The following is a 22,910-nucleotide window of genomic DNA, read 5'->3' as shown; positions in this document are numbered from 1 at the left end:
AACTAAAAAAATGTTTCCCTTCTAGTGTGTCCTTAAACATTTATATTCTTAAGATCATATCAGTGTACACTTAATTTTGTATCCTTTTTTAATTATAAACATGTTTCATGATTCAAATTTCATAACTGTTTTAGTAGCTGCATAATATGTTCTAAATTGACACACTATAATTTACTTAACCAATATGTCAATATGCCTAAAATGTCAGTATGCCTAAAATAGGGAAATAATTATTTTTTAGTATAATGGATAATGTTGCACTAAACATCTTTGTGCATATCATTTTTTCTTATGAATTATTTCTTTAGGAAAAATTCCCAGAAGTGGAATTACAGGATCAAAGGGTATGAACATTTTATGGCTCTTAATATGTGCCAGTAGAATGTTTTTGAGCATTAATGCAGCCATTGGTTTTAAATGGCCTGAAATGGATTTCAGCATTTGATCAGGACTAAACCCTTCAGTCTAGGGTTAGGTTGGCAGGTGTTTCAAAGTTTTTATTTTATCATGTTCACTAGTTAATTTCATATTCTTTCTGTTTTGTGAAGTAATTTATAAGACAGGTATTATTTTGAATTCACCTTTCTGTTAATGCTTAGTGGAAAATAAAATGTTGTTGCTTTTTTATCATATGCTTTGATTAAGTATACATTATTATCTATTTGTAGGACTTGATTAGAGACCAAGGGTTTCGTAGTGATGGAGGTAAGTAGTGATTTCAATTTAAAACAAACAAAAAAAAACCCCGGGAAGAATGCAATTGCTTTGCTGCTTGTCTCCTTTATATTTGCTTCTTTCATGAAACACAGACACAGAGAAAAATATGTAGAGAAAAATAAAAAATTGTTTGCTTTTCTTTAGTAATTATCATTTATCTCTAATAAAATTTTAACTGATTTTAAATTTTAACTCCAGAAACAGAGAAAAAGAGAGGACATAAAAGGGAGTTTTAAATGTGACATCTACAATTTTTTAATGTTTTTATCAAATCATTTTACCCATTTTATTCCTATCTCCACTAATACTTAAAGACTGAGCAATCAGGTTTTTTTACAATCAGTTAAAACTTGACTTCTTAAATCATTCTTGGGGAGAATCCCTGGGATTACCTGCTACAGCTTGTCAGTTTGATAGACACTGTCAACTACTTCCCTTCAGCTTTCTAGAAGGCCCTGGAAGATAAATTTTATAGCGTGGACTCCTAATAGAAAAGCCCAGTTCCCCTCTTACTAGTCCAGTAAATAAAATAAGCAAATGAGAGATCGAATGGAGATTTCTTAAAGAATTTTTATCAGCTGTTTACTCTGGCACCCAGTGAATATTGGGGTCATAGCAAAACATTACTTTAGAAAATACTTTTTAAAATAAGAGTTTATCCCCATAAGATTTTTGTTAGAGATGCTGTTTGAAACAGTCTTGACATTTTCTTCCAGGTGGTCCTTTATGCTTCCCTCTTCAACTGTCGTCTGTTTAATAAGGAAGCCCTGCAGTGCCCACATACTTTGTTTAGAGTCAGTCTTTTCACTGTGACCCTGCTTTATATTCAAAATATCTAAGCCCAGATGCAAAGATACTTTATGTCAAATGTTGCATGAACCATCTTTTGTTATGTTTCTATATACTTGTGGACCTACCAAAATAATAAGCCTGTGTTATGTACTCTGGACTTAGTATTTATTATATGTAGTACATAGTTACAAAAGTTTTTTTTTCCTGTTTGTTATTCCATGAACCCACCAATTAATGTTGCTGCCAGTTTGACTTTCGTATGCTTTAATAGCTGTGGCTTTGATAATTTTGCCCAGTACATTCAGCATTTAAATGTTGCCATCACGTTAGCATCACAGAGTTAACTTAGTCATAAAAATTGCCTGCTTAGTACCAAAAATCAAACAGCATTTATCCTTTATATGAATCACTTTTAAAAGAATGATTGGAATTTTATGAAAATAAGCAGTTTTTTAAACATCCATAATTATTTTGTAAAGCAGGCTTCAACTCATCTTATTTATTCCCCGTGATTTCTTTCATTTCTTCTGTGTCTGTCTTCCTGTGTTTGCCTGCTCCTCTCTTTCTCTTCTAACAGCCCCTTTGAACCAGCTGATGCGCTGTCTTCGGAAATACCAATCCCGGACTCCCAGTCCCCTCCTACATTCTGTCCCCAGTGAAATAGTGTTTGATTTTGAGCCTGGCCCAGTGTTCAGAGGTAGTTGGGCTCTTCTTTCTTGTTTTCACCCAAAGCAAATTAAATATAAACAACAGATGCTGTTTGTGTCTCACCCTCACAGTGTGTTTGTAAGTGTGAGAGTTTTCAGTGCTAAATTTCTGCTTGGCCTGGCTGGAGTGCTCTGAATGTGCTTCTCACACGTACTCACTTCCACAAGCTTTCTGTATGCTGTCTGTCATAAATGTTTAAAAGCAAGAGCTGAAACTTCCATCTTGTTTTTTGTTAATACTAACTTTTGGTCTTGATAATTTCCTAAACTCAGGGGGTGGCAGCAAATAATGTGGGGAGGGTTTTCTTCAAGCTGAATTTCTTTTACTTTAATCCATTTAGGTGATAACCTTGATGGTTGCTAATATCAATTTTTTTGGTTTTTAAAAAATGGAAATCCCTATTATGAGTTCTTATTAGACTTTTGGCTTTGACTTTTTGTAATATGTATTCTTTTTTTTTTTTTTAAACATAAGCCATGTATATTTTATATCAAAACTAGGGAACTTAAAGAAGATCTGTAATGTATTTGAAGTATTTTAGCATACTTTAGAAAATTAAGATTGATACTTTGAGTTATGCTCTCATATGAGGGGAGAGTGTAGCAGTATAATTTCACCCATCCATTTTATTTCACCATTCTTTAACTAGTGGTTAAACTAATTCTTAAAAATTTAAGTCAAAATTTAGACAAGTGTCTTGCTCTAAATATTTTTAAAGAATTATATTTACTGGTTTTTGCTAGTGTCTGTTACTTATTCTGAATGAATGATGGTTTTCAGATTTTTGCTCTTTCTGCCCAACTTTCTCAGAGAATCCATGGAATGGGCTGGAAGTTATAGAGAACTGAGTAGTGTAATTAAAGTAAGTGATGCAGTACAGCACTGAGTAGATCAGGATTGTGAAGCCTGGGTAAACAGTTAAGGCTTCATGATGTTGAAATATTATCAATGGAAGGCAGAATACGGATTGTAGTTAATAGATACTCCAGTTAATAACTGTAGTTTTTAACTACAGTTTGTAGTTAAATTACAGATTGTAGTTAATAGATACTCCAGGTGTCATTTTCTTTTAGAAATTGCATGTGAGATCATGGAAATTACACATGATGACATATGTGGTGTAGTAATGATGAAATTTCTATACAGTTTTAACATTTTAAATGTTGCCATTAGTATTTTGATCCTTGTCCTTTGAGAGAGAATGACTTTTTAACTTGAGAGTAGTTACCTACTTTTTTTTAAAAATGGAAGTCTTTTCGTTCTGTTTGTGCAATATTAACTGACATCTCAGTCCTGCTTAGCTATACTCAGGCTCCACCAGGAGTCATTACCCTGAACCCCTCTGAACCAGGTGCTTTCTGTACATGAATTGGAATTTTTGCTCAGTCAGCACTTGGAAGAAAAAGTATCCATCAGAAAGGTGAGTCCATTTTCAAAGAGTGTAGCCCTTGGACTCATTTTGCTGATAAAATATTTCCGTTTGTAGTAACTTGGCTGAGATGCCATTGCACTTTACTTGTTCTCATTTTATAGGCAGAGATTTTTCAGAAAGTCTTGAGAAACCTACTTGGCTTTGTTGCCATTAACTTTGTTGTGCAGGTAAAATTAATCTTTGTTTAGCAAAATAAAGCTCCAGAAACCAATGACAGTGACCAGTATCTCTCTTAAATAGTGTATAGTATGTAGTGTAGGATTTTTTAAAATTTTAGTGGCTAATATGAAAGAGTTAGATAATGTCAATATTAAGGCCATTATTAGAAAATGTTTCCATTTGGAGCATTTCTCTCTTTTTTATTATTATTATTGATTGGCTCTTAATGTCACATAATTAAAGTTTATTTTTTATGTTTGCTTTTAAATTGATTTTGCTTTTTGGTTTTTTTGGTCAAAGAAAAAATTGGGATATATTTAAGATTGTTTTTCTCCTAGGCTCTGCAGCAGTAAGCAAAGTATATATCTATAATCATATATTTTAAAGGTTATTAAATTGACCAAAATGCTAAAACTGTAAAACTAAAAGAAACTATAGTTTTTAAATTTATAATTAATCACCAAATGAGGCCCTCTTTTTGCCTGTCCTTTCCTAATGGTCAGTATTAAAACATGCACTGCATTTTTTAAAATAAGTCTACATCTCCCTGCACCCTCTGCCCCCAGTAAGCTAACGTACTTGATCCTCCTTTAATAGATAAATTTTTCCTTTCACTAACTTAGGATCAACCACAGGTTTATCCGCCACACCCCCTGCCTCATTACCTGGCTCACTCTCTAATGTGAAAGCATTGCAGAAATCTCCAGGACCTCAGCGAGAAAGAAAGTCCTCTTCATCCTCAGAAGACAGGAATCGAATGGTGAGAGTATATATCTTTTTTCCTCTGAAGTGCTTTCTTCTTAGAAATCATTAAGAGCTGATAGTTTTTTGCTTAAAGCATATTCCCACAATGTTGATTTTTGCTCTCAACTCTAATATAATTGAGTAAAAGGCAGTTTGGGAAGAGTTAGAATAGTGTTCTGTTTCTGAACTATGGAAAGAGAGTAAGCCGGTATTTTAGGAAGCATTAGGCATATATGTTTTAAAGAGTTGGTCTGAAATTCAAATATCTACCAAAGGACATTTTTTCCTATTGAAAAATTAAATTTATGCTGTAACTTAAATATTTATTAAAAACTAATCACATTAGCAGTAGTGCACTAGTATATATTGGCTAAGTGGATTCTCTATCATACCAGAGTTTTGTATGTGTTGATAACATTTTTGAGAGAGAGATTGGATCAGATAAGATATATGAAGTAAGTTAGTACTGACTGGGAGAAAGTAATTAAGATTATCAACAGTTGCCTAGTACCTTAACTCAAATTTTTGGCCTTTGGAGCCAAAGCTAGTCGCAGATGTGTAGTGCTTACTTATCTTGCCCCAGTAGTCTTCCAAATGATTTTTTTTTTTAAGTTGCTTTATTTTATTGATTTTAATACTGAAATTTAATATAACATTTCTGCTCATAACCAATAAATAATTTTCATTTTTACTGAATTATTTCCATCCTAATATTGACTTAGTTCTTAAACTTAAGTTGTGTATTGTAAGAATCATCTTCGTATTATTCCTCTAGAGTATAGTTTTGTTTTGTTTCTCCCCAAAGTTCTTATTCTCTTCTTATGTCCCTTTCAGAAATAGAGGAATGTATTTAGTGTCAAACATAAAGTGTTCCTTTTTTGTTTGCTTTGGCTTGACTTTTGCCTTATTTTTATCAAGAAAACGCTTGGTAGACGGGATTCAAGTGACGATTGGGAGATTCCTGATGGACAGATCACAGTGGGACAGAGAATTGGATCAGGGTCATTTGGGACAGTCTACAAGGGAAAGTGGCATGGTACGTATGTCATACAGTGATCCTGTCACAACTTTTGTTAAAAAGAAAATGTCAAAGGGAGTATTCACTGTTTGTATCATTAAGCTGTTTTGATCAGACGCAAGAGTTCCCCAAAGGTTTTTATCAAAAATTATGGGAAATAAAAATTGGATTCACAGTAACCAGAAGTCCTCTCATTATACTTCAGTAATAATTTTTTAAAGATGATGATCGTCCGGATGAGCTAGTCACCAAGATATTTTTTTTTATAAGTCTTTCTGTTGGTAATTTTATTTATATTATAAACCACAAGTAAACATATAAAAAGAGAACTTAACCAAAGGAAGAAATGACCAGTAAACATATAAAAAATGTTCAGTCTCACTACTTGTGAAAGAATTAAAAATTCAAAAAATAGAAATCATCATTGCTTCTTAAGTGACTTATCTTTCTTTGAAAAAATAAATGGACAAAAAATTATTTTAATTGATTGTTTAGAGTTGTGATTGTAATGCTGCTGGTGGGAAAGTAAATTGCTATGAATTTTCTGGAGGGCAGTTTGGCAATATGTATATGGAGCCAATAATTTTATATGTAGAACATGAACAAACAGATGTGTAAGTATATTCATTGGAGATTTAATATTAATGAAAAATGGAAATAACTTAAAATGCCCATTAAAAGAAGATTGGATTATACTGATAACGTCCATATATAATTATATAGACAGTAAAATGGTATGGCAGATCTATATTTATTGATATGGAAAAGTTTCAGTGGTATATTTTAAAAGCAGCATGTATAATATCCCATACTATGATGCTACATATATATATCATAATTTTCTAAATGACCATCAATATTTTAGTATATATCTTTTCTAGGTTGTCTTTTTCGTGTGTGTGTGTTAGTCAGTTGTGTCTGACTCTTGGTAATCCCATATACTGTAGCCCACTAGGCTCCTCTGTCCATGGGATTCTCCAGGCAAGAATGCTGGAGTGGGTTGCCATTTCCTTTTCCAGAGGATCTTCCCAACTCAGGGGTCAAACCTAGGTCCCCTGCATTGCAGGCAGGTTCTTTACTGCTGAGCCACCAGGGAAGCCCCTGTCCTTTTCGTATATATTTATAAATGTTATATAATATTTATAAATAAATATATAAATATTTATTTAAATACCTTTAATTATGGGACATTCATCACTGAGACTGCATATATTAAATATATATATTATATATATATAAATTTATAAATAAATATATAAATATTTATAATACTGCGTACTTTTAAGAGCCTAGTAAGGAATACAACAGGTCTCCCCATGTGGCACTAGTGATAAAGAGTCCACACTGCCAACGCAAAAGATACAAGAGATGTGGGTTCGATCTCTGGGTCAGGAGGATCCCCTGGAGGAGGGCATGGCAACCCACTCTGGTATTCTTGCTTGGACAATCTCAAGGACAGAGGAGCCTGGCAGACTGTAGTCCGTAGGGTCACAAAGAGTCAGACACGACTGAAGTGACTGAGTATACACACAGAGTATACAGGAGTAGGTTAACAGTGATCATTTTTGAATGACATGAGTATGGGAGATTTTTATTTTATTCCTTACGCTTTTAAAATGTTTAATTTTTTAAGTTTGTTAGTTTTTTTTCTATAAGCACTTGATAATCAGGAAAAATCAATGTTTAATTATATTAATGTTAAGTTTAATTATATTGAAATATACATGCAAATAAGTGCACTTTAATGTACAGGTAGCTAAAATTTTGCAACGTTAACACATTTGGTCAATAAACAGAGCATTCCCAGAACTCTAGAAGTCCTTTTCATGTCCCCCACCCTCAAGAGTAGCCACTATCCATACCTGAATAGACATAATAATACAGTATGCACTCCTTTGTATCTGGTCCTTTTTACACAATATTGTTTATAAGATTCATCTGTATTATTGTATGTAGTTGTAGGTTATTCATTCTCTATGTAGTGTTCATTGTGTGACTATAGGCATGACTATATACCGTGTGACCAGCATTTGAATAGTTTCCAGTTTGGGGCTTTTATAAACACTGCTGCTATGAATATTCTTAGCACCTGTCATTTAGTGAACATATGTGTCCATGGTGGTTGGTATATATCTAGGAAAGACTTGTGGGGCCAGTAGTCCATTCTAAAGGAGATAGGTCCTGGGTGTTCATTGGAGGGACTGATGCTAAAGCTGAAACTCCAATACTTTGGCCACCTCATGCGAAGAGTTGACTCACTGGAAAACATCCTGATGCTGGGAGGGATTGGGGGCAGGAGGAAAAGGGGACGACAGAGGATGAGATGGCTGGATGGCATCACTGACTCGATGGACGTGAGTCTGGGTGAACTCCGGGAGTTGGTGATGGACAGGGAGCCCTAGTGTGCTACGATTCATGGGGTCGCAAAGAGTCGGACACAACTAAGCGACTGATCTGAACTGAAGTAGATATTAACACAGTGTTTCGTGTGGTTGTACCAATTTATACACCTTTTGGCAATGTGTAAGAATTCTACCTGTTTCATATAAAGTTTTTTTTTAAATAATTTTTCTAAGTAAAAGCAATAAGTGATCCATGGATTTGAAGGAAGTGTTAAATACTCTGATAAAGAAGTTTGCAGTTTTCTATTTCCGCAAAGTTCGTTCTGCCTGTCATCTACAGTTTTAACATTCAGTTAGTGAATGCATCTAATTTAGTTTTGCTAAATAGCTAGGAAAATATCATGGGTATTTAATTGGTTAAACTAAATTTCCAAGGGAAAAATGAGATAGGCTGGTTGTTTTTGAGGGAGGGGAGAACAGGGATTGGTATTTTAAAATACTAGTATAGGAGTGTCATTTTTAGTTTTTATCTTTTGAAAATTAATGCCGTTTAGGTAGTTAAGGTATAATTTATTTGCAGTTTTGCAATGGTATGGTTTTAATGCTGTGGTAATTTGTGAAAATACCATAGAGTTTTTTATGTTTTTAAATTTTAATTAAAGATTGGAATGACATTTGGAATGGCAATTACCTTTTAGGTGATGTGGCAGTGAAAATGTTGAATGTGACAGCACCCACACCTCAGCAGTTACAGGCCTTCAAAAATGAAGTAGGAGTACTCAGGTAAGCTTGTGTAAATCATGTTTTCCAGAGAAGTTACCTTGATCAACTTGTGTTTTCCAGTGACAGCTCCTGTTAGCTTCACAGATTTACTCAAAATGGACAAAACAAAGTCTTTCTGAGTATATTTTGTCTTTGACTGTTTTCTTTTAAGTGGTATGCAATATTATATGGTACAGCTGATAAAAATATTAATCCTAGAGTGAATTAATGGAAACAGTGTTCGGATCATGAAAAGTGGTGCTTCTTCTTACGGGAATACTGCTCTCAAAATTCTAAGGTTATCAAAACACACTTAGAGATTGTATCAAACCTGGAACTTGAGGGAAATGAGCAAACTAGGGTATGTCCAGGCAAGGAGAACTTAGATGCGGAGGATTCTGGAACTATAACTTAGGGAGAAAATTGTCAACAGTACTGAGATGATAGGTCCATAGGAGGCTATTATGTTCAAAAGGGTATAAACTTGCTCTGTTTTATTCTAGAGAGTAGAACAGAGAAGCCAGTGATAAAAGTTACAGGAAAATGTTTTTCTAGTATGAACTACTTTAAAGGGAAGAAAGAAAAGAAGAGGGGACTTCCCTGGTGTCCAGTGGCTATTATTCCACACTTCCACTGCAGGGGCACAGATTCCATCCCTGGTGAAGGAACTTCAGATTCCCCGGTTGTGGAACATGAATTCCACATGCCGCACGATGTAGCCAAAAAAAAGAAAAAGAAAAAAAGAATAGTGGGAACAGGCTACAGTCTCAGTGATGAATGTCCCATAATTAAAGGTATTTAAATAGTATCTAGTTGCCTATCTATGAGGTACACTAAAAAAGACATTTATGAAAAAGCTAGGGGGTTAGACTAGATAATTCCTAAAGTCTCATCTAAATTTATCCTGCTGCTGCCTTGCTAAAAAATACCTTTTTCTGACAGCATCTTATTGACAAGTAGAGTGCTTTGGCCCTGGTTTTGTGTTTTGTTTTTTTTTTAACATTTGCTAAAGTGTATCAACATTTACTATTTCCTGTTATGTTTCTTTTTACAGGAAAACGCGACATGTGAATATCCTCCTCTTCATGGGTTATTCAACAAAGCCACAACTGGCTATTGTTACCCAGTGGTGTGAGGGCTCCAGTTTATATCATCATCTCCACATCATTGAGACCAAATTCGAGATGATCAAACTTATAGATATTGCACGGCAGACTGCACAGGGCATGGAGTAAGTTCCATTCTGTTAAATCTCATGTAAATTTTGAAGACCACTGAGGATGTTTTAAAGGTTTCAGCTATTATTCTTTTGACTTAAATTCCCAGTTACTCTCCAGCATCATATAGACACTTTTAACTAATGGCTAGCTATATGATATTAAGAAATAGAATAGTCTGTCTCTAGTACAGTCTTCAAAACATATATCAAATATTTGATAATATATATGTGACTGTGAATTTATGTTTACTATACTATAATTTCGCTAAGCAGTGAGGGATCAAAAGATAAAAATAGTCCCCCGGTGCCCCTGCAAAAATAAATCCACTGAAAAGTCATTAACAGTTACTGAAGTATATAAAATGATTGTTAATTATCCTTTCAAGTTATTTTCTCCATGTGCCCCTATTTTCTATTGCAAAATAATCATCTGTGTAAAATATAGTAAAAATAAAGTAAAAGTGAAAGTCTGCATTTTGATCCTTTTTGAGGATTTCAAGTTGACTAGTTCATTGAATTTTACTTTGTAATTTAAAAGATAAAAAAATTACTTTATAAAATTTATCATAGGCCAAAGTAAGAAATTGACTACCAAGGATAGATTTTGCATAAAGTGCAAATAAACAGTAAATAAATCAAAAGGTAAAATTAAATATATTTTGAAAGCACTTAGATGAAAAAATTTAAGTGAGTTAAATACAATTTTGAAGGTCCCATATGTAGTTTAAAAATATGCATGTATATTGAGTCAGTTTAACATTTTATAGTATACAGATGATTTTCACGTACATAGTCATCATGTCATTTAATTTTTATAAAATTATGAAGTACATATTTTATGTTTACAGACAAAGAAACTGAGGCTTCTAAATGACTTGTCTAGACTTCACATTTAATAAACAGCAGCAAAGATATTTAACTCAAAATTTTTGGCTCCCAACCATTATTCTTTCCCCATAACTACTATACCACTTTTGCATTATAAAATTAGAATAAAACAGTAAAAGAGTATACATGTATTAATACCTAAAACTCTGACTTAGGGTCATTTATAGCAAATAAGCATAGAACCAGGACTCAAAACCTGATCTAGCTCTTAAATCTTCCCACTGTCCTACCCTTTCTGTCAGAAAACTAGGCAGTATATTTGTAATTTAGATTGTTTATAAGTCTGTATTCAGCCAAAGTCCTTATTGCAGCAACTTATTACTTTATTCAGTAACATTCCCACTTTTCCAGTAGACTAAAACAGCCCCACCTCTGACTCTGAATCTGTTCAAATCTGAAAGGTTATATTAAAATCTTGCAAAGAGTAAACTGTGGCCACAATGGTAAACATTGAAAGAGAAACAAATCTCGTTCTGCTTTTACCCCACCAGTCTCTTTGCTGCTTCTTCAGCAGGCCAAGTATGCTCTTTGCTCAGGGCCTTTGTACTTGTTATTTTCTTTTTAGGATAAGTACTCCCGCCACCAAGTATTCATAGAGCTTCTCCCTTATGTCTCTGTTCCAATGTTGCCTTTTCAAGGAAGCCTTCCAGTGATCACCTTGTATAACTAAAACATTCCTACCCCGCTCTGTCACCCTATGCCCCACGCTGTTTTTGTTTTTAACACCCAACTCCATATAACATTTGTTTATTGTCTGTCATCCCCACTAGAATACAAGCTATATGAGAGCAGGGGTTTATTGTTGTGCTCTTTGTTTTGTCTCTAATGCCTGAAACAAGGCCTGAGCTATGATAGATACATAAGACAAAAATTTTAAAATGAAACCATGATTACACACAACAGCATAATTATTGATAGGTTTACCTTCCAGAAGAGAGAGCAGCCACATCCTTGTTGTATCAAAAGTGAGAAATGTCAAGAAAAGGAAAAACAGTCAAAGACATAATCAAAGATTAACACAGAGGAAAAGGCTTTTGCTATACACAGAGGCAGCAGAGAATAGTATTAAATATTGTTTTAGAAACAGTGACTGGGCAGTGAAGTGCAGTGTTGATTAAGGTAAGAAGTGGAGGTAGAGAAAAACACTGTCCAATTGGAATTGTTCTGTGGTCTGGGATATAGTTAAGAGGCAGTATTTTCCCATTACTTTACAGTTTGGGATCTGTAAGTATAAACCTTTACAGTCTATGTGTTTACTCTGAAATACTTTGTTTGCATTTTGAAGTAACTTAACTATATGATGAGTATATCTGGCTGTGAATGTAAATCATCCCATTAGTTTATCCTTTATCTTAATAGCTGAAAAATATTAATTATAAAATATAAGCCTTCTAACAGATTATATTTTTTATTGCCAGCTTAAATTTAACCAAAGAAGATACAATTCCTTTTTTTCCTTTTAGTTTTTATAAGACAATATATGCAACTGGTTAAATGTTCCAACACATCTTTAGTTCCTGAAGGCTTTGGCAGATTGAAAGTCCTCTTATTAAAGTGGCTATGTGGCTTTCAGGTTAAGGTGACCCATTTTTGTTTCCTTGAGATGCCACCAAAACTATAATAATGAAAATTGTTTTTAAGCATGAACATATAATGATGGAGAGGAAAAAAAGAATAGCAGTAATATTTTAGAAGCTAGAAAGCAGATGAAGAAGTAATAATAGACATAGTGCACCCAAAAAAACTAAATTATTAACTGGGTGTGGAAAAATAGAAGCCAACCTGATTTGTACCACAGAATCCTCAAGTCTCAAGAACTGGGAGTGTGAATTATTTCTGGAAGAGGAAAAGTACATAAATGAAAAGGCCTATCTGAAATGTTTCTCTGGATGCCTTCTCATGCTCTATGCCACTGGATGGACACCCGATTCCTACCCTGGCAGGACACTGGAAACATATTCTCTAGAGAGGAGAGAAAGTTTCTGGACTCAAGACACAGGGAAAATGGGGTGTGGGGGTGGGGGGTGGGGTCGGGTGACTGCCTACTAAGTGATGAATGGAGAGTTCCCTAGTGCTCTCTCTTCATTTGTTTCCCAGAAGGCTGGCAGCCAAACCTTCCCCTTCAGGCAGGAGATTGGAAGACTCTTGTTTGAGGAATCTACCAGCCAAGAATAGAGACACAAAGATAGTGATATTAGGAATTCCATCTAGATGGGAGTACATGGGAGTTCAGAACAAGAATTCAATTTGTATGCTCCAAGCTTTCAGACTGTCTTTTAGTCTCACTTAGTCTGGGTAAAGACAAATTATCTCTCAATTACCAGACATCAGAGGGAAGGTCTCTTAGGCCAGTGACAGAGAACAAATGGGGGAAAGGAAACTAGGAATAAACAAACACAGTTCAAGGAGAAGGACTAACCTCTCCCCACCAACCCCTGCAAAAAAAACTGTTTATCAGTTTCCTCAGAGATAAAAGATATTCTGTGAAATAAGGACAGATGCTTTATAAGGAACATTCATATAACAATGTAAAAATGTTAAAATGCTGATATTTATAGTCAGCTGGAAATTACATTCCTTCCAATTATTTAAACTTTTAGATGTCAGGTTCCTCCTCCATTGTCCTTCACCATCTTTTCATCAAGTACAGAACAAGTTAGTTGTAGCTGACAAGTAGATCTGTAGACTATTTAAATAGTTGCTTAGTAATGGCCTTTACACAGCCCTCATTTCAAACTAGTCTGGCCCTGAATGATTTCCGGAGACTGTTCAAAATGATCTTTTCTGACTACTTTCCAAAACTGATTCTAAAGTTCCAGGATATAAGCAGAATAAGAGCATGCTGTCTCACTATTAAAGTACTGGGGTTGCAGCCATTCCTAGATAAAACCTTTAGGAATTAGGAAGATTGAATTATTGGGACTTTGAAATGTGTCCCCTTTATTGGATTACAAAATATAAGCCGACAGTAGATGAGTGACGTTTTTCCTGTGTGACTGTCTTCTCTCTTCAGCAAAAGATCATTTCTGATTCCTAGGTTTACTTTAAGAGAGCAGAGCTATTCTAGTGGCAGATAATTAAATTCATTCTTAGGAATCAGGATTCATATAGTATATGTTTATCATCTTCTCACCTGACAGTCATTGATTCTGCCAAAGGGCCAAGGTGTTTAAAGAATAACATTACAAAGAAATTCCAGGAATTGTTGGTCTGTTGTGCTATTTCTTTTCAGGGCTTTTCATTTCAGTCTAATACTTACTGTATAATTTTAAATGTAGCATTATTAGAAAATTTACTAAATGTTTACTCAGGGAGGCACACAGAAAAAGTTGCAATCTGTTGTTCTCACAGGAGTGATATATTCTGATTGTAAGGTGATTAAAAATAATTTGAGGATAAATTCTTACAATTTACTTTAAAACCAATAATGAAGTGTATGCTTCTTTTTATTCATAGGTAAGCCTAGTTAAAAGAAAGATAGAAGGATGAATTGAAGCTGAGAAGATGGTAAACATGTATTAATGACTGAAAATAATTCTGGTTGATCAAAGAATATTTAATTATAGTAAACGTTATTTTCTGGCAGATAAAAATAGTAATTGAGAGGAGGATGCTGATAATCACAAAAAATGCAGATTGAAAGAAGTACTATTTTTTACCTACTAGAATTGCTAAAATGCCCAAATTCTGGCGAGATTAAGTATTGATAAAGATTAGGGGGATTGCTCACTGGGACACTCCTGATGCAGCCAACCACCCTGGGGATAACTTGAAAGGATCTATTAAAGTGTTTGGTCTACACCCAAGAAACAACCAGCTTTTGTTCCAAGAGAGGTATATTGAAGGAGATATACTACAGGAAAATATCTACTAGTGAAAATTTGGAAACATAAATGCTCATCACTAGAGGACTGCATAAATAAAGTATTGGCACATATGTGCAGGGAAAGAATATATAGCACAAATGAATAATATATGTTTCAACATCAGCTTTAAAGTATGTCAAATGAGAAAAGCAAGCTGCAGCATGAGACCACTTAAAATTGTAAAAACAAAACATTGCATATATTTTTAAATCTTATGTATATATATGTACAAATAGTAAACAAAACTTAGAAGGAGCTCAGTCAGTAGTAGTTATCTCCAGGATGGCAAAAAGAGTCTCAGATGGGGATGGCTTATCAAGGACAGAGGCTTTAGTTTTACCTACGTAAAATTCATGTGGTTTCCGTCTTTTTATTTAAGATTCTACAGTTGTGTTTTATTTTCACAACTTTCTTACAAGTGTAATTTTTTTTAAAAAGGCAGGAGGCAAATGTGTAAAAATTTAAAAGCATTAAGTGTAGTGAGGAAAAGTGGTTTCTACAATTAGCCTTTGTTGCAGTTTTTCTTAATTTCAAAATATAAAGTATTATAAGGAAATGCATAATCACTATAGAAAACTTAGAAAATGTAAGCATAAGTAAGCACCAGTACTCTACTGAGAGAATTACTGTTAATGTTCAGATATGTAGTATTGTGTATCTTTTCAGAATTCTGTATTTTAATACTGTATACAGTGGTTTGTTGTTTTAAATACAGAATCACACTGGTTTTACTTTTATTTTACTTGCTCTTATTTTAGATGTCTTTACCGATCAATAAATATTATGTTCTAACTCCATCTCTGCTACTACTAGTGAGTGAGTGAGTGAGTAAAGTTGCTCAGTCGTGTCCGACTCTTTGCGACCCCATGGACTGTAGCCCACCAGGCTCCTTGGTCCATGGGATTTTCCAGGCATGAATACTGGAGTGGGTTGCCATTTCCAAGTATGTTTTGTGGGGTTTTTTATATACAGTGATACATTTAGCAGTTACATAATATTTGTTCCAAGTGCTGTTCTGTGTACTTTATATATACTATCTCATTTAATCCTTAGCAACCCTGTTGTTCAGTCGCAATGTCGTGTCTAACTCTTTGCAACCCCATAGACTGCAGCATGCCAGGCTTCCCTGCCCTTCACTATCTCCCTGAGTTTGCTCAAACTTATGTCTGTTGAGTCAGTAATGCCATCCAACCATCTCATCCTCTGCTACCCCCTTCTCCTTCTGTCTTCAGTCTTTCCCAGCATCACGGTCTTTTCCACCCTGCAGGTAGATACTGTTATTAACCTGTATTTATTTACTGGTGGAGAAACTACAGTTTAAGAGGCCAGGTGACTTGCCGTAAGCACTTTGGCTCCAGAGTGTATTTCCTTGACCTCTTCACTGTTCTGCTTCTTCAGTTTAGTTAGTCCTTTCACCATCTAAATGGGCCCTGGATGCCATGCAGCCATCATACTTCCACTCCCTGGGTTTTTACTCTTCCCCTCTCGTAGACCCTGTTGTATTTCTTTTATCCTCAGTCCTCCAATATCTCTTCTCTAAGAACTGTCAGCTGATAACCTCACTTGCCATTTTATTAAGTATTAGAAACACCCACCACAGTATCTTCCTACCTACTTACATTCATACTCAATTTTTCTGTCTCATCATTAAGAGGAAAAGCCAGTCCTTTCATTTTGTGCATGCATACCATCCCCTTTCTCCTACAGACTGACATCTTTTGAGTAGCGCTCTCCTGTTCAACTTCAGATTTTCCTTTTTTACTGGATTTTCTTGTGTTTTAAAACATCTTTCTTATGTTCATTTGGAAGAATATTGACAATTGTTAAACCTAGGTGCAAGTCACAGGATATTATGCTATTCTTTGATTTTTCTGCATTTTCATGCATAAAAGTTTTCATAATAAAGAAGTTGTGGGAGTCCTTTTCTTGACCCCACTTCCATCTCAAACTATCATTCCGTTCCTCTTCTTTCTTTTATAGTAAAACTTCTCAACTGAGTTGTCCTTACTCACTCTCTAAATTCTTCCCTTCCTGATTTTCTTGGACCCCACTCCAGTCAGGCTTTTGCCCCTGACACTTCACTGAAATATCTCTTAATAAGATAGTTAACATGTTGCTAGATCCAGTGGTTAAATACTCAGTCCTCAACCATCAGAAGTATATAATGCAGTTGATCACACTCTTCTTCATGAAACGTCTTCTTAATCCCTTAAACTCTACCACCTGGGAGCCTTTTAGAAAAGCTGAATTTTAACCACCACCTCATATCTACTGAATTGAAGGCTGCATTTTAAGATCCCTGAGTGATTCTAATCATTAATCATTCTAAAGTTTGAGAAGCATTACTTTATATTCTCCTAATTTTCCTTCTCCTTACTATCTGTTCCTTCTCAGCTAGTTCTTCAACTCCTTAACCTCTCTAAATATTGAAATAGTCCTTTGGTAATCTCATCAAGTTTCATGACTTAAAATACCATTTAATTTCCATTTCTGTGGCAGTCTCCAGCTAATTCATTTCGTCAGAACTCCAGACTGTCATATGTAACTGTGCTTAACATCTCTTGATTGTCCAGTGGACATCTCAGATGTAATATATCTGATTCTGAGGTCCTGATCTTTTTCCTCAAGGCTGCCCTTCTGCAGTCTTTTCATTGCAGTGACTGGCAGCTCTCTTCTTAGGCTGCTTGTATCTGACATTTTGTTCCTAGTCTTTGATGTCTTTCTTTTTCTTATACCATACTACCAATCTATTAATCAGCTCCAGTTATCTTTGTCTTTAAAGTATATCTAGGATCTTACTCTAATGGCAGAAAGAGAAGAAGAATTAAAGAGTCTCTTGATGAGGGTGGAAGAAGAGAGTGAAAAAGCTTAAGACTCAACATAAAAAGAAAACAGTAAGTAAGATCATGGCATCTGGTCCCATCACTCCATGGCAAATAGATGGGGAAACAATGGAAACAGTGACAGACTTTATTTCCTTGGGCTCCAGAATCACCGTGGACTGTGACTGCAGCCATGAAATTTAAAAGACGTTCCTTGGAAGGAAAGCTATGACAAACCTAGACAGTATATTAAAAAGTGAAGACAACACTTTGCTGACAGACATCCGTATAATCAAAGCTATGGTTTTTCATGTCATGTATGGATGTGAGAACTGGACCATAAAGAAGGCTGAGTGCTGAAGAATTGATGCCTTTGAGTTGTGGTGTTGGAGAAGACTCTTGAGAGTCCTTTGAACTGCAAGGAAACCAAACCAGTCAATCCTAAAGGAAATCAACCCTAAATATTCATTGCAAGGACTGATGCTGAAGCTCCAGTACTTTGGTCACCTGATGCAAAGAGCTGACTCATTGGTAAAGACCTTGATGCTGGGAAATACTGAAGGCAGGAGGAGAGGGGTTGACAGGATGAGGTGGTTAGATAGCATCACTGACTCAATGGACATGAATCTGAGCAAACTCCAGGAGATGGTAAAGGGCAAAGAAGCCTGGTGTGCTGCAGTCCATCCATGAGGTCGTAAAGAGTCAGACACGACTTAGCGACTGAACCGCAGCAAGAATCTCACAGCTTCTCATCACCTATTCTGCTGTTACCCTGATTCAGACCACAGTTACCTCTTGCCTGGGTGAGTGCCTTACTTCCACCCTTACCCACCTTCATTGTATTCTCAATTTAGTAGTCCTTTGAAGACTTCAGTCAGATTATGTTGCTCTTCTGCTCCTCCAGTGTCTTCACATTTCATACAGAAAGGAAGCCAGAGTACTTACACAATAGTTCTTAGAAGGTCACCACCACCACCTCCCTCCCGCACTGCCTATTCTACTCCCTCTCTCAGCTCATTTACTGCTCTTCTGCCTCTTGTTTTCTCATCCAAGCCAGGTTGCTTTGCTATTCGTAGAACGCAGGAAGCACACAGCTGCCGTGGGGTTTTGCCCTTGCTCGTCCCTCTGCCTGCTGTGTTCTTATCCCATATCTGTATGACTCTCTGTCCTCCTTTGAATCTTTACTCAAGCTGTCCTTTGAAAAGAGACCTTCCCTGGCCTGAAATTACAACCCCCTGAAACTCAGCATTTTCTCTCTCCCACCTACTTTTTTGCATCTTTTTTATATCTTCTGTACTACAACGCAAGCCCCTTTAGGGTAGGGATTTTCTGCTTAATTTCCAAGACTTAGAACAGTTGTTGCTTAGCACAGAGTGGGCTTTCAATAAATATGTGTTAAATAAATGAAAGAAAGAACCTAAGAAGGTAAACGTTATCTCCATTTTACACGTTAGAAATCCAGAGCTTCAGGAATTATGTCATGTACCCAAGGTCATACAGCTAATGAGTGATACAGTTGGATCTCAGAGCCAGATCTGCACATTCACAACCCATGTCCTTTCCTCTACGCCTTTCTGGTCACGGCACTTAGATCCTCTGGGCTCTAGTTTTCCCATCAGCGTAAGTGGCCTTATTGCCCTTTTGCTTGCCTCACAAAGAAACGCAAAGGTTATAAAATCAAATGATGTAAAAATATCCTGAGAACTTGAAAATGCTTTATATGTACAGGAGGGTGATAGTAATTATTTGGTTTTTTAATAGAAGTTTTACAATTTTTGCTTTTAGTTTTAGTTCTTCCACCTACTTCAAATTAGTATGAAGTAAGGATTGAAGATTTTTTTTTCCTTATATGGATATCCAATTGTTCCAGCAACAATGGTTGAAGTACCTATCATTTCCCACATTTAACTGTCTTGCTCTTATAAATAAACAAATACCATACTTCTGAATTTGTGTATTTAAGCTTATGAATGCTATTCTAAGAATAGCATAGTTTTTGCTATTCCGTCAATATCATCATATTCCGTATTTACAGTACACTCTCACTTGGTCTCTTCAGGCCAGTGGTGTACTTAAATTATGATGAGAGTATTTTCCAAAGAGAGATTATACCCTCTCTAATGTAAGTCCCAGCCGGGAAACAGGACATGCAGATATCATATTCATGGACTAGAAAACTCAGTATTATTAAGATGTCTATTTTTTCCAAATTGAAGTCTCAGCAGGATTTTGGTATAAATTCACAAGTTGATCCTAAAACATATATGGAAATACAGTGGCAAGAATAGTCAGTTTTAGTCACTCAGACAGTTTTGAAAAAGAACAAAGTTGAAGGACATTTAATGTGAGATTCAAAACTTTCTATAAGCCGCCACAGTAATCAAGACAGTGTAATTAATGACAGATGTGTGACTCAAAACAGGAAAGAAAGTCTAGACATATATCTATTATGTCTGTGATCAGTAAATTTTTAAACACCAAGATGCCAGGGCAATTCATTAAGAAAGGATAGTCCTTTCAAAAAATGTTACTGGAGATTGATTCTCAGCCCTCTTGGAGGAGGTTTGTCTTACAGCTTCACCATCAGCAGTCGTCTTCTCTTCTAGAATTCCTCTCTGAGAATTCTGGCAGGATTCAGAATCCCCCTACCTTTTGGAACCCACCTCCTTATCCTCTCCCAGAGTCCTTTTCCTCTTAAAGCCCTCTTCCCTAGAATCTAGCTTTCACCAAAACTTCCTTCCTTTCAGTCTCCTCCTCCCCAAATTCTCACAGAGGCCCACTCCCAAATCCCCCTCGTCAGAGCTCTCACCTTACACCCCCTCTTTGCCTGAATCTCCCTCCACTCAGGGCCCCCTGTTCCCCCCCACCCCCACCTATTCTCCCCAGAATCTTCCTCTCCTCAGAGTCCACGACCCCTGCATCGCCCTCCTTCAGAAGCTCCCTCTCCGCAATCCACTTTTCCCAGAACTGGCCCCCTAGAGCCCATTTTCACAAAATCTTCATCCTGGGACTTCTCTGATGACTAAGCCTCCTCGCTCCCCATGCAGGGGGGCCTGTGTTCCATCCCTGGTCAGCGAATTACATCCTGCCTGCCACTACCAAAGAAGACGCATGCCACAACTCATGCACAAGGAAAAGCAAAGATCCCATGTAACTAAGACCCGGCACAGCCAAATATATAAATATTTTAAAACAAACAAAATGTTACCGGAACAACTGTATATCCAAATAGGATAAATAACTAGCCCTTTTCTGGCACAAAATGTGAATATTCATTCAAAATGGATCAAAGGCCTAAGACTAAAAGCTGAACATCTAAAACCTCTAGAAGAAACAAAGGAGAAAATCACTGTAGCCTAAAGATTTCTTATGACACAAAAATGTAGGTAAAGATTTCTTATGACACAAAAATTAAGAACCATAAAAGAAAAAATTAATAAATTAGACTTCATCAGAATTTAAAACTTCTGCTTTTCAAAAGGCACTTAAGAAAATGAAAAGACAAGCCATAGACTTGAAGATAATGTTTGCAGGACACATTATCTGGTAAAAGAATTATATCCAAAGCATATGAAGAACTCTTACAATTTAGTTATAAGAAAAACTACCCAATGAAAAAATGGGCAAAAGATTGGAGTACTTTATTAAAGAAGATGAAAGAATGGCAAATAAGCACATGCAAAGATCCTCAACGTGTTAGACATTAAAGATAGACAGGGTAGCACTACACATCCGCTAGAATGCTTCTAATCAGAGCCAACAATACCAATATTTGCAAGGATGCAGAGTAACCAGAGCTCTAACAGGTTGCTGGTAAGGATCTTAAATGGTACAACCACTTTGGCAAGTTCTTTTCAAATTAAAATTAACCATATGAGCAATTCTAATCTCACTGACTTCCCAAAAGAGATGAAAACAAGTCGGCAACAAAAACTCATATATGAATGTTTGCATGAATGTATATAGATAGTATCTTATTCATAATTGCCAAAAAACACAACAACCCAAATGTCTGACAACTAACTGGTTAAGTTATAGTATGTCTATCCACTGTAATACTGTATGCAGCCAGGGTGTGAGTCTCCAAATCATGCTGAGCAAAAGAAGCCAAATGATTTTGTTTATGTGAAATTCTAGGAAAGGTAAAGCTAATTGCTAGTAATGGAAATCATTATCAATGGTTGCCTGAGCCTAGGGAGGTACTGTTAATTGTAGAAATGTATGAAGAAACTTTAGGGGTGATGGATATTCTTCACCTTCATTATGGTTGGTCTTTAGACAAGTATACTTTATGTGTCTGCTAAAAACTCTTTAAACTGTACATAGTAAATGGGTACATTTTGTGTTGTATACTGGTTACACCTCTCCGTAAATTAGATTTTTCAAGTGAGAGAAACTGAAAAATCTAAGTAAAAATTGAATTTAGGCCACTGTAGAGTGCAACAGAAAAATGTGTGATCTCCACTTACTTTAGGGACTTCCATCCTAGTAATCATGGTAAATGATTACTAACTACATAAGACTGGCAGGATGGCATTCCCTGAAGTCTTGCTCACCTTCCACATTGATTATGAGGGATAAGGAAAACATCAAAGTAGAATGGAGACTGGGATTTGAAATTCTATTTGGATAAAATAACACCTTGTCACCACCATCACACATTCCAGTCCAATCAACTGCTGACAATTCTCTGTTGGTGTCAGAGGAGAGATTCATCTTGCTGTGTGAAGAAGAAAGAAAGACTGATGAACTTATTTCAAATTGTGCAGCATTAGATGAAAGAGGACAGAAATGCTAATGTGTGTGTAGGTCAGTTGCTTGATTTTAGAAATAGCTGAAAGTATATGAAAACAGCAGCAAATGAGTGAGAGACACTTGAGGCTTTTATAAATAGATTAGACTGATAATTTGGGCAGATGGTGTAGGCACAAGTATTTGAATCTCAGCAAAGTATTTGACTGAAATCTCTCATGATATTCTTGAGGATAAAATAGAGATGTGTAACACACATGAAGAATTTAACTAGGTTCATAATCGTATAATTATCATACCTGAAGCTCTTATGCTAGGAGAGTTTTGTCCTCACTCTTCTCTTGAATATGACTAGCATATATTTACACATTACTTAGATGAAGGCATCATTAGCATGCTGATAAACTGATTTTTTGGCACCCCACTCCAGTACTCTTGCCTGGAAAATCCCATGGACAGAGGAGCCTGGTAGGCTGCAGTCCATGGGGTCGCTGAGAATCGGACACGATTGATCGACTTCACTTTCACTTTTCACTTTCATGCATTGGAGAAGGAAATGGCAACCCACTCCAGTGTTCTTGCCTGGAGAATCCCAGGGACGGGGGAGCCTGGTGGGCTGCCATCTATGGGATCGCACAGAGTCGGACATGACTGAAGCGACTTAGCAGCAGCAGCAAACTGATTTTTTA

General features: G+C 35.9%; 1 protein-coding gene across 14 annotated transcripts in view; it reads left to right on the top strand.

Moving 5' to 3' along the window:
• BRAF (B-Raf proto-oncogene, serine/threonine kinase) overlaps window positions 1-22,910 on the top strand; it is a 178,058-nt gene that overhangs the window by 111,015 nt on the left and 44,133 nt on the right. For 13 of the 14 annotated variants that reach the window (XM_061414921.1, XM_061414918.1, XM_061414920.1 and 10 more), the window contains 5 exons: window positions 669-705; window positions 4,432-4,568; window positions 5,471-5,588; window positions 8,611-8,695; window positions 9,729-9,905. In XM_061414921.1, the coding sequence (XP_061270905.1) occupies window positions 669-705; window positions 4,432-4,568; window positions 5,471-5,588; window positions 8,611-8,695; window positions 9,729-9,905 (554 nt within the window). Of the gene's footprint in view, window positions 1-668; window positions 706-2,086; window positions 2,207-4,431; window positions 4,569-5,470; window positions 5,589-8,610; window positions 8,696-9,728; window positions 9,906-22,910 lie in introns of all 14 variants that reach the window. The other variant, XM_061414932.1, reaches the window with a different exon arrangement.

The sequence above is a fragment of the Bos javanicus genome, chromosome 4, assembly GCF_032452875.1.
Source record: "Bos javanicus breed banteng chromosome 4, ARS-OSU_banteng_1.0, whole genome shotgun sequence".
NCBI classification, from domain to species: Eukaryota; Metazoa; Chordata; class Mammalia; order Artiodactyla; family Bovidae; genus Bos; species Bos javanicus.
Note: the sequence above shows the minus strand (reverse complement) of the source record. Positions and strands in the feature narration are given on the sequence as shown.